Here is an 18,489-nt window from a genome sequence, read left to right as displayed (position 1 = left end):
GAAGGAAGAAGATCCCACATCGCTGGCCACAGAGGACAGAGCCCTATGTGAGCACTTAGCAGAGTAGGGGGTGGGGCAGTCCTAAGAGCCCTCTACCTGCTCCCTCGCATCTTGCCCTCTCCACAGCTCTGCAAAGCAGACGGAATAGTCGGAGGAAACCAGGGCTCAGAGAGGGGAAGTGAGCTGCCCAAGGTCACAAAGGGCAAACATAATGATGGAGCCAGAATTCACACCCAGCTCTGGGTGCGTCCAGCTTCTTCAACTATCCCAAAGCAACAAGAAGCAGGACATGTAATTATCCTTGTCTGACCAAGGAGGAAACTGGCTCAGAGAGGCAAGGCCTTGCCCAAGGTCACACAGCAAGTCACAGGCAGTGCCAGGGCAGGAACCTTGGAATTTCAGAGTTAGAAAAGATTTCAGAGATCATCTTGCCTCATCCTCTAAAGGTCCAATTAAGAACTGGAGAAACTGAGACCCAAAGACAGGGAATGGCCTGGAAGGATGGACACAGGATTAATACCAGGTAAATTAGTACAGAAAGGATGGAGAATTCAACAGATGGTACTGGGACATCTGGACATCCATTTGGTAAAAATATATATAATTAGACCCCTACTTCATACCCCACACCAAACTAAATTCCAGCATCTCCCCTCCACATCCGCGCCACCACTCTCTTCCAGTCATTCTACACACGTGCTGAGCCCTGGACACTGGGAGACAGATCAGGCTTGGACTCTCCTCTGAGCAACCTGCACAGAAGACTGACCAGCCAGCAGGCAATGCCAATCCTAGAAACGAGTGTGGCGAATGGGGCAAGCAAGGGCTGCCAAGGAGCACACTGCCAGTTATGGGGGAAGGGATGGTCTGGAGGGCTTCCTGGAGGAGGAGATGCTTGCAGCAAAGCTGAAAGGAATGGGCTTGCTGGAATGGGCTTACCTGACAAGGTAAGGGCAGAGGGAGGGAGCAGAAGGTGCAAAGGCACAGAGCCTGGCAGCTTTTGTTTGGGAAAACTGGCTTCTTATGGGTTTGTAAAAGCTCTCTCTATGTAAGAGTAGTAACTTTCATATAGATTGTCTATTTTTTCTTATTTTATCAGTTGACTTTAATTTTGTTTTTCATGCTTTTTGTTTAAAAAATTTAAATTTTTACGCAGTCAAATCTACCCCTCTTTTCCTTTATGGGTTTTTGCCTTTGGCATCGTGTTTAAGGAAGGTGGCCCACGATTATATATTTAACTCGTATTTTACACTGATAATTTCTCTTTGTTTACACTTGAATCTGTAATCCACCTATCTATCTATAGCTCCATATGTGTGTATACGTGTATGGAGAGAGGTTTTAAAGCCTTTCCTCTAAAGCATGAAGATTAGAATTTCTTTTACTTTACATCTTTCTGAGTTGTTTGAATTTTCTCAACAAATGTGTGCTTCCTAAACAGAAAAAAAGGAGCTTAAAAAAAGAAAAAAATACATTTTATCCATCTGGAATTTCTTTTGATTTGAGGTAAGAGACAGGGATCTAATTTTACTTTTACCAGATGGATACTTCAGCTGTCCCTGTACGGTTTGTGATATTTGCAATGATTTCCATGATTGTCTACCACACAGCACACTCTCAGATGTGTGTGGGTTGTTTCTAGGTTTTCTAGTCTGTCCCAAGGCAGCCCTTCGCCGCGTGCTGGCTCCGCCTGGCACAGCTCCTTCCACGTGGCTGAGCTCAGCTCCCTGTGCCACTCCTGGGGTCCCGGCTCTGCTTTGAGGCCCCAGGGTCCCGCTGTGCCCTCAGCACCACACAGCCTTGCAGAGACTGGAGAGCGATTGAGGGGTGCCTCCCCGCTTAGTCTGTCCACCTGCAGGCTGCACCTCGGGCACACCGGCTCCTCCAATCGTCCGCCTGTTTCATCCTCGCCAAGTTCCTAACGGGGAGACTGGTGAATGTCAGCTGGGAACGGTGTGTGGAGCTCCCAGAAGAGAGAGCTGGGCAGCCCTGGCAGGATTACTCTGGCTCTGACCCAGGAGATTTGGGGGAGGGGGCAGCCTAGGGAGGTTTGAGATGGATCTCAGCATTAGGGCCGAGCAGGGAAAAGGATTAAAATCCCCACCCCCCCAGCCAGCTCCTGACAGCCTAAGAGGCTGGATTTATTTTTCTGGGCTACAGGGAGCTGGGCAATTAGGCCTCTGTCTGCCCTTGCTTCTGCCAGGGTGCACTCAGAGTGGCTCATTAGGCAGGAGAATGAAGCCAGGCTCAGCCTGGAGCACCCCGTCCTTCCCCGACCATCCTGTGTCTTGCATCAGCCCTTGGGGAGACACAAGCAGAAGAGCTGGGGGCCCTTAGGAGAGATTATCCCAGCGCCCTGCAGGGGGCCCGGCCAAGGCCACAGGGTGGGGAGTGGCCACAGCCTCTTGCTGACGCCCATCACCTCCTGCCCCATACATGCTCCCTAAGCAGACACTCAAGGTGGTCACAGAGGTCATGAACAAGAGCTTATTCGTCTCCCCTGGAGCGTGGCACGACCACGCCCGGCCCCCTCAGTGCCGTTCAGAGAGGAGGAGGTGGGGTGCGGGGGTTCCCGAAAGCCAGCGACGGCCTGGCTTTATTACAGCAATAAATCCATAGCTCCCTGCGCTGCAACAGCTTCTGCCAGCCTCTCCTCTCTCTCATGGATGCAATAATATCTTCTCCCATTTTCTTATCCTCATGGCAAACCTGCAAGGTTTATAGGATAAAATGGCTCTTATCATCGCCAGTTTAGAAGTGGGAGAATTGAAGCTCAGAGGGCTCCTCTCTGACCTGCTGGGTCCCTTTCCCCCAAAGCACCGGAGAAGGGAACAGCCATCCCTTTGAAAGTGTGTAGGGAGGACACGTTTTCCCCAAGTTGGAACAGTGGTCTGTCCTGTTCAGGACGTGAGACACGTTGGTATCTGTTATCTAACTGGATCCTTGGGGCGTGGGTTTGTACCTCCACCTCACCCACAGCAAGCTGAGGCCCAGAAAGGGTCTGGCCTTGTCTAAGGCCACACACTAAGTCACTGGAGGAGGCAGGGTAGAGTTCAGGCCGCAGCTCCCTTAGCCAGGACTGGCCAGGTGCGTCTGGCTGACTCCAGTCACACCCTGGAGCCCATTCCAAAGGCTGCTTCCTCCAGGGAGCCCACCTTGATTCCTGAGCGAGATCCACTCTTCCCTGCCCCATAGCCCTGTCACAGGCCCATGTGGTGTTGATAGGACAAGAACGTGGGGAGCCAGCTGGGAAACTCACGCCCTCCTCCTCCCACTGGCAGAGCCTGACCCCAGCTCCAAGGGTGGCCTGGGAGGTCCCTCAGCTGAGTCAGCACCCCTCCCTGTCAGCCACAGCCAGGGGCACTGGAATGCAGCATGCGCCCCTACTCTCCAGACCACCCAATGCTCCTTGGGGTGCTCACCCGGGAGCTCATCGGGGGTCCAGCCTCCCCGCCCTCACTGGCTTCCTCACTTGCTGTTCAAGTCACCTGCTCAGTCATCCTCCCACTCCTTGCCTGAGGTCCTCCTCTGAGCCAGGCCCTGCCTTCAGCACACTCACGGTCCAGCGGGAGAAACAGGAAGTCACGACCCACATGGGCAGCCCAGGCCCGAGGTGCTGCGGGAGCCCAGGGGAAGGGGAGAGGCAGGGAAGGAGGCCTGACTCTTTTGTTTGAAGGGGACACTTCTTAGAGGAATAGAGATCTGCGATGAGCCTTGAGAGGCAGAGACCAGAGAGAAGGCATTCCAGGCAGAGGGGACAGCGGAGCGAAGGGCAGTGCTGTGAACTGGTGAGGTAGGTTATCCTGGGATGGCTGTGTGGAGGGTGGAGGGTGAAGGGTGAAGGAATGCTGATGGATTTCCCAGCAGCAGGTGTCTTCCTGCCATGGTGGGAGGGGCTCCCATCGACAGATGTAGGCAATGGTGGGGTGGAGGGGGGGTTATTTTGTCTGTGTTCCACCCGCCCCCACTGCGCTATTCCTGGACACTCCTGAGACCGTGCCGCCTCTCACACACCCCCTGGGCACAGCATGGTTTCCCGACTCCAGGAATGGCCTCATCCAGCCAGGTGGAAATCATGGGATGACGGGAGGCATCATCAAAATTCTCTTCCGCTGCTGAATGTACCGTCTAGGTGCCTCTAGAATCCCTCCCTTTGCTACTTCTTTTCAGACCCCTCCCCCTAGTTGAGGCCTCAGCCTTTCTTGTCTAGCTCCCTGCCGTCCCCACCTCCACTCAAGGCCCCTCAGCGCATTCTCCGTGATTGAACCAGAGTGGTCCTTGCACAGACCAAGTCCGACTGGGCTCCCACCTCCCAGGATGGAGTGCAGGCTCCCCAGCACAGCCTCTGGCTCAGGTCCCCTTGGCCACACGCTCTCCCTCCTAACACCAGAGCTGCACTGAGCCAAATCGCTTTCAGTTCCCAAACACAAGACACTCTTATAACATGCAGCTCCCCTGCCTTTCCCACGCTAGCATGACATGACGGGCTAACTCTCTCTGACACCAGCTCAGGCAAGCTTTCCTGCCTGTGGTGTCCCTGGGCCCCAGCAGTGATCACCCTGGGTGGTCTGGATGTCAGTTCTGATCTGCTCCCCACCCACTTAGGAGCCCTTCAAGGGAGGGAGGAACCAGGTTTGATATACCTGTGACCCCTGCACTCAGGGCAGGTATCAGGACAGGTTTGTTGATTGAGTAAGTAACCAACGCATCCCAGACAAGACTGTTTGGTGTGGAACGGGGGAGAGGGCACGGGACTCGGGGTGCAAGCAGGCGCAGTGCAAGCCGTGCCTTCAACTCCTCGGCTTGAATAAATCACTTCCTCTTCCTGAAGCCCCATCCGTGAGATAGAAGGGGTCAAAAGAAGCTTAAAACACCCTTCAAAAGGCAAACATACTGTAGAAGTGCAAGAGAGTTGACTGTCTGCTTCAATGTCTCGGGCTGGAAGTTCCTCGAGGCATCTGACCTATGTCCCTCTTGCTACAGAGAAGCTGGTTTTGACACTGTGCTGCCTCCCACAGATGCAGAGTCTTCAGGGGCCCCTGTGGGGATGGCCTGAGAGCTGCCTTCTGTCCTATCCCATCCTTAATTGGCAATATTAGAGTAATGAGTCACAGACAACAACCAATTAATTATCCCCAGTTATAAAAAGCTTTTGCTTCCCCTTCCTAGCTGTCGAGTGAGCCAGCCTTCTGCTGCCAGGCTCCTCCACTCCCTCGGTGTTGGGGGGCAGGAGAGGATGTCATTTCATCTCTCTGGTCCTCAGTTTCCTGTTTCCTTATTTGTCAAGTGTGTGTCCTGGGGGGAGGGGACAGTGTGAGCAGAGGGTTGGAGGAGGTGGGAATGTGAGGGGCGGGGAGGGGCAGGAAGGAAGGAGGCCAGCCTGGATGGAGAACGGCGGGGGGGCTCCTTCCCAGGCTCCCTGCACCCCTCTTCCCTCCCCAGGATCCCCGTCCAGTACCGCGGGGCCAACTCTTAACCAGGGAAGCACTGAGGGTGCGTAGCCTGGCATTCAAGCCATTCCCCAACTTGTCCCAAATGCTCCTGGTCCCTGCTCTTTCTCTCTGTCAGGCAACTTCCCAAGTCCCCCTCCCTGTCCCGCCTTTCTTCTCCTTGTAAGCTCTCCTTTAAGCACACCCAGACTTGGGGCTTCCCTGGTGGCTCAGTGGTTAAGAATCCGCCTGCCAATGCTGGGGACACGGGTTTGAGCCCTGGCCTGGGAAGATCCAACATGCCGCGGAGCAACTAAGCCCGTGCGCCACAACTATTGAGCCTGCTCTCTAGAGCCCCCAAGCCACAACTACTGAGCCCACGTGCCACAACTACTGAAGCCCACGCACCTAGAGCCCATGTTCCGCAACAAGAGAAGCCACCGCAACGAGAAGCCCGCACACCGCAACGAAGAGTAGCCCCGGCTCGCCACAACAAGAGAAAGCCCACACGCAGCAACGAAGACCCAACGCCGCCAAAAAAATTAATTAATTTAAAATAAATAAATAAATAAACACACCCAGACTTAAAACCTGCCTGTCTTCCCGGCAGCCTCCAACTTCCTGACGCTCTTGCTGCAAATCTATCACAGACGGGGCTTCAAGCCTTGATTTCCCCATCCATAAACAGGGCATAAAAATTAAACATGCCCCAACAGGGTGTTAGAACAATCAGCAGGGCAATGCCTGTAAGCCATAAGCTCCCTGCATACAATAGGTGCTCAATAAACATTAACTGTTACTCTCACACTTCATTCCCAGCCTGAGGATGAGTGCTTCTGTGACTCACCACCTGTGTGTCACCTCACTGCACAGAAGAGGCCCAGAGAGGTTCAGCTTCACTGAAGAACTTGACCCTAGGCTTCCCTGACTTGGGAGACACAAGAGGCTCTCCCAAGAGGTCCTGAGGGGAGGCAGTGCCTGGTGGGGGCATGGGGGGTGGAGGGGTAAGGGGATGCCCAAAGGAGGAGGGGAAGGTGGGGATGAGGAAAGGCACAGGCCCAAAGCTGGGCCCGCTCCCCCTGGCCGAGACCTCTCCTCCACCCTCCAGGCCCGAGGGGCTCTCCTTTCACTCCCCAAGCTGCGCTCCCAGAGCTCACTCTGGGCCTCTATTTGTTCAGCAAAATTTACAGAGCAGCTTCTCTGCACCAGCCCTGACTTTGAGACACCAGATTGCTGTTGCCTTCACTGTGTCAGGCCAGGAGCCCAGCCCCCGTCATGTCTGGGGAGGGACTGGGGAGAGAAAAGAGAAGAGAGGAGAGCCAGGGAGAGAAGGGTGAGCCTGCGGAGGCTGGAACCCAGGAAGTGGGAGGGGAAGCAGGAGTGGAGCTGAGTTAAGGGCCAGGCCCACTCATCCTCAGCTGGGAGGTGCGGGTTGCCTGAGGTGAGCTCAGCCCTTTCTGCAGAGGCCCTGCCACCCAGAGTTGCTGCAAAACCCTCTCCCCTCTCCCAGCCTCTCCCAGGCTTGTGGCCTGCAGCCTCCGGCCATTGCCCCATACCTGGCACCTCAGGCCTTGGCATTTGCAGAGCCTACGCCGCTTGGGCCCCCAGTCAACTCAAAACCGGCCTCAGCCTACCACTTCCTCCAGCCTGGGCCCTGGGCGGGCCACAGCCAAGACCCATCACTTCCTGACTCCACAGCCTGGGACTGGCTGGCCCCGGGCCCACCAAGAGGTGTGAGGTGCCCTGGTAGAGAGCCGCCTTCCTCCAGTGTCTCTTCCGACAGCCAAGGGCTTCCTGCTTGGGAGCTCAGCCATCCTTCTCCCTTCCTCAGCCTCAGCTGTCTTCCCATCCCACCCCCACCAAGAGCGCTGGACACCATGCAGGGCCAGATCCGAGCCCTGCCCCTCTCTAGCTGCGTGACCTTGTCCTGGTCACGGACGTCCTTGGCTTCTGTTTCCGCATGTGGAGCGGTGGCGATGACATCTAGCTCACGGGCTTGGGAGCAACAGGGGTGGCCGTGTGTCAGTGCTCAGCTCAGCGCCCGGCACACAGACAGACACCTGGTTGCCAGCAGAGTGCGAGCTCCTGCCCTCCTGACACATGGAGGCCCTGCTGCCTTCCTTCCACTGTCTCAGGGGAGAATGGAGCTCAGAGCACAGCACATAGGACGGACAGGCTGCCCTGGGCAGGCCCTTCCTCTCCCTTGCCTCAGTTGGGCATGTTGCCTCCTGTGTGCTAGAGTGGGTACACGGCAATGAATCAGGCCAGGTACCCACAGGTGGTACCTGCTTCTTACCATTTGGGGGTCATGAGAACAGGCTCCCGACTCAAACGAGTGCTCTGTCCCTCTGTCCCTACCAGCACAGGCAGAGAAGGAGGGCAGGGAGGTGGACAAGCTTCCCCAACCTCCACATCCAGATAGTCTGGTGATGCTTGGCCTCTGACCTCCGGCCCTGGCCACTCCAGCCTGTTTTGGGGCTGGCTGAATTTGGAGGCTGGCCTCTTTGTTCAGACAAGCAGGAGGGAGGAGAAAGTTGTTTTCCAGGCAGCAAAGCTTTTAGATAAACACCATTTATCTCTCTCTCCATTCCCTCCTGAAGGAATTGGGTTCCTTCAGAGAAGAAACTGGATCCACTGGCTGATGGTGCCCCAGGGACGGAAGTGTGGCGTGGGGTTAGGCTTGGGGAGCCGAACACTAAGGGAGGCTTTCTTTATCCAGCTGAGCACCTGCTGCCAGCCCTGGCAGGCTTGTGGCTCAGGTGACTGGGCCCTGGTGCCAGGCCATGGCCCTGCCAGCTCCCAGGCTCCAGGATGGCCTGGCCCAGCCCTTCACCCTCCCCTTGAAGAGCCACCCGTCTGCTTACCTGCCCATCAGGATTTGCCAGGAAGCTGAGAACTTCTGCTCACCTTGGGGGACCCCGCCCTCTTGGAGCAGCCCTCCCTGCCCAGACCTCAAGAGCAGCCCACACCCCACACTGTCAGAGGGGAGTCAACAACTGGCTACAGCCATGTTCCTTGCCCACCTAGTCAGGTAGATTCGGGAATTTCCATAGGCCCATTTTACAGAAGGAGAAACTGAAACGCAGAAAGGGCATTGGCCTGTCCAGAGCCACACAGCAGGGTGTCAGAGCTGAGACCCCTCCCCCAGGCCCTGGGGCTCCCTGGGTCCTTTGGCCCCATCCCAGCACAGCTCACCGGTGTGGTGTCATCGTGAGAGCGCTGGTAGCGCTTCCAGCGGCAGCCGTAGATGCCCGTGAGGCAGGAGAGGCAGAGCTGCGGCTCATAGTACTGCAGGGGCTGGTGTCTCACCATGCTCGCGCCCCGCGGCCCTGGCGCCCTGCCCTCAGGCGCCCATGGAGGCCCCCGGCTGGTCCTGGGGGAAGAAACAAAGTACTGTGAGGCAGGGGAGGGGTGGGGACTTGGCCCCAGCACAGCAGGTGTCACTGTAGTCTAGGTCAGGGAGGGTCAGCCTCTGCTCAGAGCCCTGCCGTGGGTCCTTGTCTCTCTCGGAGTCAGAGGCCCATCCTTGCAAGTCCCCTAGGACAGTCCCCTGCCACCCACCCATGACCTAATCATCCAACAAAAATCCCCATACCTATTAGCAGTCACTCCCTCACTCCCACCCCCCAGCCCCAAGCAACCTAATCTACTTTCTGTCTCCACGGATTTGCCCATTCTGGACATTTCACATAAATGGAATCATATGATATATGGTCTTGTGCGTCTTGCTTTTTTCACTTAATGTTTTCAAGGTTCATCCACGTTATAGCATGAATCAGTACTGCATTTCTTATTATGACTGAAAATTATTTGATTGTATAGATATACCATTTTATCCACTCATCAGTTGGTAGACACTTGGGTTGTTACCACTTTTTGGTTGTTATGAATAACTCTGCTATGAACAAGTTTTTGTGTGAATGTATATTTTCATTTCTCTTGAGTACATACTTTGGGATGGGATTGCTGAGTCATATGGTAACTCTATGTTTAACTTTTTGAAGAACTGCCAAAAGCTGTTTTCCAAAGCTGTTGTACAATTTTACTTTCTCCAAGTGTTATCATTATCATCCCCATTTTAATGATGAGAATTCTGAAGCACAGAAATGTTTAGCCATTTGTCAAAGGTCACACAGCAGAGCCTGGCAGTCTGGCTCCTTGTTCTAACCCAGGGGTTGGCAAACTATAACTCATAGCCAAATCCAACCAGCCACATATTTTGTGTGTGTGTGTATGTGTGTGTACACATTTAGTTTTATTGTAACAAAGCAACTTGTATAATTTTAAGGTTTAAAACTGAGCATCATCTTCCCTTTCCAGTGAAACAAAAAGAAAAATTTAAAAATAAACAGGAACAAAATTACAATAGAGAATGTCAATTGCAAATAAGATCCTACAGGCTCTGCTGCTTCTCCCATCGAGTGGCAGGGCTCAAGTCATCATTCGGAGAGAATTTTATTTTAAAAGTGTCATCTTAAACTGCAAGGATGTCCCTTAAACATCACAACTAAACATGCCAAAGGAGAAGCCATGTTGTCAAAATGCCCACTTAACCCACCCAAACATCTCAAACCCACCCTTTGCTGACCTTCTATAACCTCATTTTTTTAAGTTTTTTTTTTTTCTTTTTTTAAACAAGAGAAAGTAGACAGATACATGTTGGTAAATGCTAACTGTCCATATTCACATAGAGACACAGTGTAATCTCTGAGCCCAATATACAGAGAAAGGAGGAAAAAAGCTAGAATTCTATGCACTGCTACACAGGGGCCTAGCACCCTCCAGCTTCCAGCAGAGCTAAGGGAGCAGAGGTTTTTCTTTTTTCCCACAGAGCATGGTGGTGTTGATTCCATAAAGTTTTTTTGAGACAGGAAGGGATAAAAATGAATTTGGAACAGAAAGGGGTAGACATTCTTTTCCCACTGAATTCTGCTCAAGGTATTTCTCCCCAAAATATGTTGTGAGCCGTGGTATAAAGGAGAAAAGAGACCTCAAAAACAGGGCGACTTCTATAATTAATATTTTATTACACTTACTCTTTAGCATATGCCTATGCATATAATTAGCTAGAATGTTTGTTTACAGTTTCTTTTTCGGGTAAAATTTACATATGATGAAATACACAAGCTTATTTATTTACTTATTTATTTACTTACTTAGGCCACGCCTCACTGCATGTGGGATCTTAGTTCCCTGACCAGGGATCAAACCCGTGCTGCAGAAGTGTAGAGTCTTAACCACTGGGCCACCAGGGAAATCCCAGATGAAATACACAATCTTAAGTGTAACATCACTAAAGGTCTCTGAAAGTTCCATGACGTTCCTTTCCAATCACTGCCCACCCCCACTTCCAGAGTTAAAAGATATTCTGATTTTTCCCCCATAGCTTAGTTTTGCCTGCTCTAGAACTACACATAAATGGAATTATTCATGTGTTCTTCATATAAATAGAATTACTTATATGCCCATGGTACAAGGCTTTAAAAAAAAAATACTAAAGGGAACCCTCTTGCACTGTTGCTGGGAATGTAAATTGATACAGTCACTATGGAGAACAGTATAGACGTTCCTTAAAAAACTAAAAACAGAATTACCACATGACCCAGCAATCCCACTACTGGGCATATACCCAGAGAAAACCATAATTCAAAAAGACACATGCACCCCAATGTTCACTGCAGCACTGTTTACAATAGCCAGGTCATGGAAGCAACCTAAGTGCCCATCGACACACGAATGGATAAAGAAGATGTGGTACATATATACAATGGAATATTAGCCATAAAAAGGAATGAAATTGGGTCATTTGTAGAAACGTGGATGGATCTAGAGACTGCCATACAGAGTGAAGTAAGTCAGAAAGAGAAAAACAAATATCGTATATTAACGCATGTATGTGGAACCTAGAAAAATGTTACAGATGAACCGGTTTGCAGGGCAGAAATAGAGACACAGATGTAGAGAACAAACGTATGGACACCAAGAGGAGAATGTGGCAGGAGTGGTGGTGGTGGGATGAATTGGGAGATTGGGATTGACATATATACACTAATATGTATAAAATAGATAACTAATAAGAACCTACTGTGTAAAAAAAAAAAAAAATACCAAACATGATGCTTTTGAGATTCAAAAAAAAAAAAAAAAAAAAAAAACAGGGCGACTGAGCACAAGAGGAGGAGAAAAAAGAAAAAAAAAGACTGCAACTTGCTCCCAGGGACTGGAGAAAATTAAAAAAGGAAGGTTGGAATCCATCAGTGTTCCATTAGTCATCTTCTCCTTCATCTTCCTCTCCTTCCTCCCCCTCATCATCATCTTCATCTTCTTCACCTTCATCTTCATCCCCTTCTTCATCAATATCTTCCAATCCTTCTTCCTCTTCATCATCATCATCATCTTCTTCTCCTTCCCCTTCCTCATCATCCATGTCCAGAATCAAGTAGTACTGTAATGGATTTGGCCAAATATCATCTTTGATGACCTCTCCTAACTCATCTGCACCAGCATCAGAATGATCGGTAAACCAGGTGAAGAAGCTTTCTGGTTCCTCATGCTGTCTCTTCCTGCTGGCTTTATTCTACATTTGACTTGAACGTTTTGTCAAATCCTTTCCGGATTTCCTTTTGATTTCAGTGGACTTTGAAGATGGATCACCACTCTCATTCAGATGAAATTCTTTGGAGAGAACTTTATTTTCGAAGGGTTTTCATCAAAATAAAAATCTATTCTGTAACCTGATTTAATATCTTCAAATTCTGTCACTTTGACTCTTGTCAAATAATGCAGCACCTCTTCATTCTCCTCCCCAAGGAGTACAGACACTTGTGGATGGTTAACAAATGCTGTTACCCCAAAATTTGGGATTTTGGCAATCAGTTCCGACCTCTACTGAAAAAATGGTTGGCGGAGTTTGTTATATTTCTGTTCTACTTTCAAAATCTCCTCACTGGCTTGTTCGTTAAGTCTGTCTGTTTCATTTTGTACTTCATCAATATATTCAATTGCTTCTTGCTGTTCTTTTTCTTCCTTCGGCAAGTTCGGAGAAGCAGACGTTTCCTCTGGCCTGGAGGCAGGAGTCAGTCTCGGTTTCTTCGGTTTCTTTGCTTGGGGTGGAAGTGAAGACTGGTGTTTGGGGGCCATGCTGGGAGAAAAGCCAAGAATCCACCCAAGGGAAGGAGCTTGTACCAGGAGCTCTGAGAACTCCAGCCACGTGTTTTTATATAGCCCACAAGCTAAGAATGGTTTTTACATTTTTTAAGTAGTTGGGGGGAAAAACCAAAACAAAAATATGTTTTGATCCATGAAAATTATACAAGAGTCAAATTTCAGAGTCTGTAAATAAAGGTTTATTGGACGCAGGCCCACTCACTCATTTATGTATTGTCTATGGCTGCTTTAAGTATAACTGCAGAGTTATGACAGAGGCCATATGGCTCACAAAGCCTAAAATACTTACTGCCCAGCCCTTTATAGGGAAAGTCTGCTGACCCTGCAACCACGGGGCCACCATGGCTCCTGAACCGGTATTGTAAGTGCAGCATATGGTTGAGAAGGGAAAGGGTGCTGTGGGCACTTAACAGGTACAGGGAGGGTCAGGGCATGCTTCCCAGAGGCAGTGCTGAGCTGAGGCCTGTAGGATGAGCTCCTGTCTCTAACGCCCCAGAGGCCACACCATAGGCACACCGGGCTTCAGGCCCACCAACTACTTCTACGTCTGGGCCTTGCTCAGGGCCTCTGCCCAACACCCCCTATCTCCCCCCGCTCTCCAAGTGCTAACCTCAGCACAGGGATTACAGCCTCCTGTCCGAGTGCGGAGACGCATTAGGAGCTTGCTGGGCACACTGGCCGACCTGGAGCCTCCTAATTGCTGGGAATCGTCTGGTGCAGCCTCTGTGCCCGTGGCTCCCTGCGGAGGCACGTGGACACGGTGCGGCTGCTGGGGGCCCTCGGAGCCGAGCCGAGCCCAGGGCTTGGGGGACGGTATAGGATGGGGATGCTACTGCAGTCAGCTTAGCACCCATGGGGTTGGGGAGGTCGGGGGTGGGGTCGGCAGGTAGGGGATCCTCTCAGCTTTACCCCTCTCTAGGAGGAGTGTGTGGGGAATTCCCTGGTGGTCCAGTGGTTAGGACTTGGCGCTTTCACGGCCAAGGGCCTGGGTTTAATCGCTAAGCTGGGAACTAAGATCCCACAAGCTGAACAGCGTGGCCAAAAAAAAAAAATTAAAATTAAAAGAAAAAAGAAAATGGAGGGAGTGTGCGCTCACATATGTACTCCCACATTCACAGCCTTCCAGAGGAGGTAGAAGGCCAGAGTCCACAGCCAGGGACCACGTCTCACCCTGTGCACCCCCAGATGAGGGTCTCTGCTGTCAGGTGGGCCACAACACCTGCCCCTACTTCCCCCGGAAGGGAGGAAGCAGCTAATATGTAGAAAGGGTCCTCGATTCACCCTGCCTTGGCCAATGACTTGCCCTGTAGCCAGAGCCACTCAGGGCTCTTTGCTGAGCCTTGGTTTCAGCTTTTGTCTTGACTTCCAAAAAAGGTCAGATGACTGGGGGTTGGGGGAGGGGCGGCGGTGCCAGGAGGGCACATGGCTGCAGTGACTGAGGCACGGCAGGTGGGCATTCTGCAGGCAGGGGCCCTGCCCTCCCATTCCTTTCCCAGGACCCCCCGACCCTGGGACTGATTCCCATGTGTCCCCTGCTCCCCCACCCCCCATGAATGAGCATTACAACCCACCCAGGAATGGAATTTCCATTTCAAATCTGGAAAAGAGGGAAGTAGAGCTGCCTGCACCAGGCCTCGGGCGGGACTCAGCTGACTGTGGCTCTTGGAACTATTCCCCTCCCCCCACATCCCCACCATGAATTTTCACACTATTCAGAACTACAGGGGCATCTTTGAGAGGCAAACCTCTTTTCTTTCCTCTGCATGTTCTCCTGGGGCCATCAAGATGGCCAGCGGCTCCTTGCTGTCTCCAGGGGGGTCACCCAGACCCAGCATGGGCACAGTGACCTCCTCATCACCCCCAACCTGCCTCTAACATCCCTCAAGACCCATTTCTCAGCACCCCCTTGGCCACTGCCAGGGCAGTGGCCCAGTCTCACCTCTCCCCTGGATGGGGAACCCCTGCGGTGGGCCTTGCCCTGCCAATCCAAGGTCTCACCTGCAGTCAGAGTGAGTTTTTAGCAGACAAATGACCAGGATCTGGCTCCTCTAGCCTCACCACTCCAGAACCTGCTGTCCCTTCACCTGGCTAACACCTCCTGATCCTTTGAGTCTCCGCTCAGATGTTACCTCCTCCGGGGAGCCTCCCCTGAGTCCCAGGTTTGGTTAGAGGGCTCCCAGCATCCCTCCTTCTTCCTGGGCAGCCTGTGGGAGCACCGCTGACATGCCTGCTCCCCCAGGGGACAGCCTGAGTTATTCCCACTTCCCCAGTGGCCAGCACGGGGTAGCAAGGGGAGGCAGCCCTGGGGGCGTCCTGGACCACACTTCCGAGAAGGCCCGGAAGTTCCTGCTGCCCAGACCCTGAGCGGTCAGGACAAGCCCCCAGAGACCAGATTCTCCCCAGCCGCCCCCCTCCTGCCAGGGCTAATGGCATCACTTAGCATCAGTTGACTTCTCCAAGCCACCTCCCAGAGCTGCTGATATCAGCCAAGTTCCAAAGAAATCCCCAGCCTGGATCCCCTGCTGGCTCTGGGACAAGAGAAAGCCCTCACCTCTTAGCCTGATGTCTGAGGGCCCTCCTCAGCCCAAAGTCTCATTTTCTGGCTCAATTCCTGGTCCCTGCCCCCAACCGCCACAGCCTCCTGTTTGCACAGGGAAGGGGCTTCAGGAGGGAGTCAGGAGGGAGTCAGGAGGGAGACGGAGTGAGGGTCCGCTATGGAGTGGTCAAAGGATGCTGGGGGTGGGCATACACCTCCAGGGGCCTCGCCCATCCTTACACCCTGGGAACACACCTCACCCACTTCCTGGCTCCTCGTCCCTCCCTTGACTGGCAGGTTGCCCAGCCCTCACTGCCCCCAGACCCTGCTGCCTCAGGCCCCAGGCCTTCTCTCTTTCCTGAGAGTGGAAAGAGTCTCAGGCCAGGTGTCAGTGCCTGGTCTCCTTCAACTGACTTGCTGTGTGTGAGCTTGGAGACTTATCTTTTACCTCTCTGAGGAATGGGCACTAGATGGAACGGCACAAAAAGGACCCAAGGCTGCAATCAAAAGGAATAAAACACTGACACATGCTACAATGTGAACGACTCTTGAAAACATTATGCTAAGTGAAGGAAGCTAGTTACAGAAGGTGGTGTGGGAGCTTGTGGGGCACCATGCTGAGCACTGCACCTGTGTCATCGCCTGATGACAGCTGTCCAAAGCAGAGCTTGACAGTCTTCTTTTACAGGTTAGAAATATGGGCCCCAGGTGGATGGAGGAACAAACGGGTCCATCCAGACAATGGAATATTACTCAGCAGTGAAAAGAAATGAGCTATCAAGCCATAAAGATACATGAAGGGACCTCAAAAGCATATTGCTAAGTGACAGAAGCCAATGGGAAAAGGCTGCATACTGTATGATTTCACCATATGACATTCTGGAAAAGGTAAAACCAAGAAGTGGTAAAAAGATCAGTGGTGGCCAGGGGTTGGAGGTGGGGAGCACAGGGGATTTTTAGGGCAGTGAAACTATTCTGTATGATACTGTAATGATGGATACATGTCATTATACATTTGTCAAACCCCACAGAATATATAACACAAAGAGTGAACCCTGGGCTTCCCTGGTGGCGCAGTGGTTGAGAATCTGCCTGCCAATGCAGGGGACACGGGTTCGAACCCTGGTCTGGGAAGATCCCACATGCCGCGGAGCAACTGGGCCCGTGAGCCACAATTACTGAGCCTGCGTGTCTGGAGCCTGTGCTCCACAACAAGAGAGGCCGCGATAGTGAGAGGCCCGCGCACCGCGATGAAGAGTGGCCCCCGCTTGCCGCAACTAGAGAAAGCCCTCACACAGAAACGAAGACCCAACACAGCCATAAAATAAAATAAATAAATTAAAAAAAAAAAAAAATTTAAAAAAAAAAAAAAGAGTGAACCCTAATGGAGACTATGGACTTCAGTTAATAATATTGTAGCAACACTGGCTCATCAATTATAGCAAGCGTACCCCCTAAGATAAGACGTTAATAACAGGGAAAACCGTGGGGTAGGGGAAGGAGAGTATGTAGGAACTCTGTATTTTCCGATCAATTTTTCTAAAACTGTCACCAAAAAAATCATCTATTAATTAAATACATATGTATTTAATTTAAATATCTATATCAATTGATCAATAGATAGCTGGATCAATAGATCTAGACCTGAGAGATTACACGATTCACCCGAGGCCAGACAGCTAACCATGGAGAAGAGAGGATTTGAAACCAGGGCTGCCAACTCAAAAGCCTAGTCTTTCCATGGCACCAGCCCTAGATGGAGGGTCTGTCTGCCCACGTTTCTACCGCCTTCCGTGTCTATGACAGCTGTAGCATGTGTCACTGAAAACTGCACCTCAAAGGGCCAAGTTCAATATTTTGGTTGGCACCAGGGCAGCAGGGGCATGGAGTGCGACCAAGAACTCTGGGCAGGAAAAAGGACCCCCCCCACATACAGTGGGTGCAGGGCTGGGGGAGACGGAGACCTGACCTCCTCCGGCAGCCTTCCCGGGGCTCAGGGAAGAGGGCAGGGCGCACATGTGGAGATGGAACCACGCCCTCCCCCTTCCCGCCCCCCCCCACCCCCGGGGCCCATCTCCTTGGCCATGGCCGCCCTCACTGGGCCTCAACCCCAGCCCAGACCTGGGGCTGGTGGGCTGAGGCTGAGCTCAGCCACCAGCAGGCTGGGTGACCTCCACAAGCCTCTGGTGTCAGCTTTCCCGTCCGTATCATGGGACGGTGTGAACAACATCGGATGATCTCCAAGGGCCTTTTCGGCGCTCAGCTTCTAAAAACCCTTTATCCACCTGCTCTCTCCCCAGCCTCGGGAGATAAGCAGAGGTGGGGTTGCTCAAGGAGGATGGAAGGACAAATCCCACAGTCCTTGCCTGATCTGGCGGGGAAGAGCCCCCTCCATTCCCAGGACCAATGGCTGGAAGTCAGGAGCCCGCCGCCGACTGGCGAGCAGTCAAGACGAGGTTGAAAGCTGCAGGAGGGCCTGCGACAAGGTTAGAGGCCTGGTCATCCTGAGCCCCAGGCCAGGGCTCTGCCCCTGTCCAGGTGCCTCTACCATCTTTGACAGGGACTAAGGTATAGGTAGTCACGGCCTGGATAACTCACAGTGATGACCCCAAACTTGACTTAGAGTAAAACCCAAGGAGTAAAAGGCACAGAGCTATGGAGACTCCTTCCCACAGTGCTCAGGGAACATGGCCTTGGAGCAAGACCAGGGCCTCCCTGTGGTCCTTCCTCGCTGCATGCCCATCCCCTGTTCCCAATGCAGGTGCGCCTGTGAAACCACCTCAGCTCTGGGCTCCTCTGTCCACCTTGAGGCCGGAAAACTCCTGCTCACCTCAGCGCAGCAGCTCCTCCTCCAGGAACTCAGCCCTGCCTGGGTCAGGGTCTCTTCTGGACCCAAACTCCTGTGCTTCCTCTAGCCGCGCTGCAGGGCGGCTTCCTGGAGAGCGTGGATGTCAACAGAACTCAGAAATAAGGGAGGATTTGTAGCACAAGGGGGAGAGAGAAGGGGGCTCTAGGTAAGGGGACAGCACAGGGACAGCGTGGTGGCAGGGAGGGTGAGCAGGGCCTCTCCCAGGGCCGAGGGCTCCGGCAGCAAGTTAAGCCCCGTGTGGGTTCCATCTGGTTGTGACGGGGGTGTCTCCTCCAACAGTAGCCTCCCAGCCCGCTGGGGACCCAGGGGCAGCAGGGCACCCCCGGGCAGCTTGCCAGCTGGGCTGTTTCTCCAAATAATCGACCAAACCCAAATCCACAAAACAAATCCCTGGCCCCAGAGCTGGGGCTGGAGATGCGGGGACAGAGCTGATTCTGGGACCTCCCGCTCCCAGACCATCCGATCCCAGGCCCCACCTTACTGCTCTC

General features: G+C 52.5%; 1 protein-coding gene and 1 pseudogene across 1 annotated transcript in view; both read right to left on the bottom strand.

Annotated features, from left to right (window-relative positions):
- The window catches only part of GDPD5 (glycerophosphodiester phosphodiesterase domain containing 5), a 91,561-nt gene that overhangs the window by 34,750 nt on the left and 38,322 nt on the right, over window positions 1-18,489 (bottom strand). The window contains exon 3 of the mRNA XM_061204124.1: window positions 8,625-8,802. Coding sequence (XP_061060107.1) covers window positions 8,625-8,741 — 117 coding nt within the window. The 5' untranslated portion in view covers window positions 8,742-8,802. The remainder of the gene's footprint in view (window positions 1-8,624; window positions 8,803-18,489) is intronic.
- LOC133099280 (protein SET-like) lies at window positions 11,610-12,569 on the bottom strand (annotated as a pseudogene).

Source organism: Eubalaena glacialis, chromosome 10, assembly GCF_028564815.1.
Source record: "Eubalaena glacialis isolate mEubGla1 chromosome 10, mEubGla1.1.hap2.+ XY, whole genome shotgun sequence".
NCBI classification, from domain to species: domain Eukaryota; kingdom Metazoa; phylum Chordata; class Mammalia; order Artiodactyla; family Balaenidae; genus Eubalaena; species Eubalaena glacialis.
Note: the sequence above shows the minus strand (reverse complement) of the source record. Positions and strands in the feature narration are given on the sequence as shown.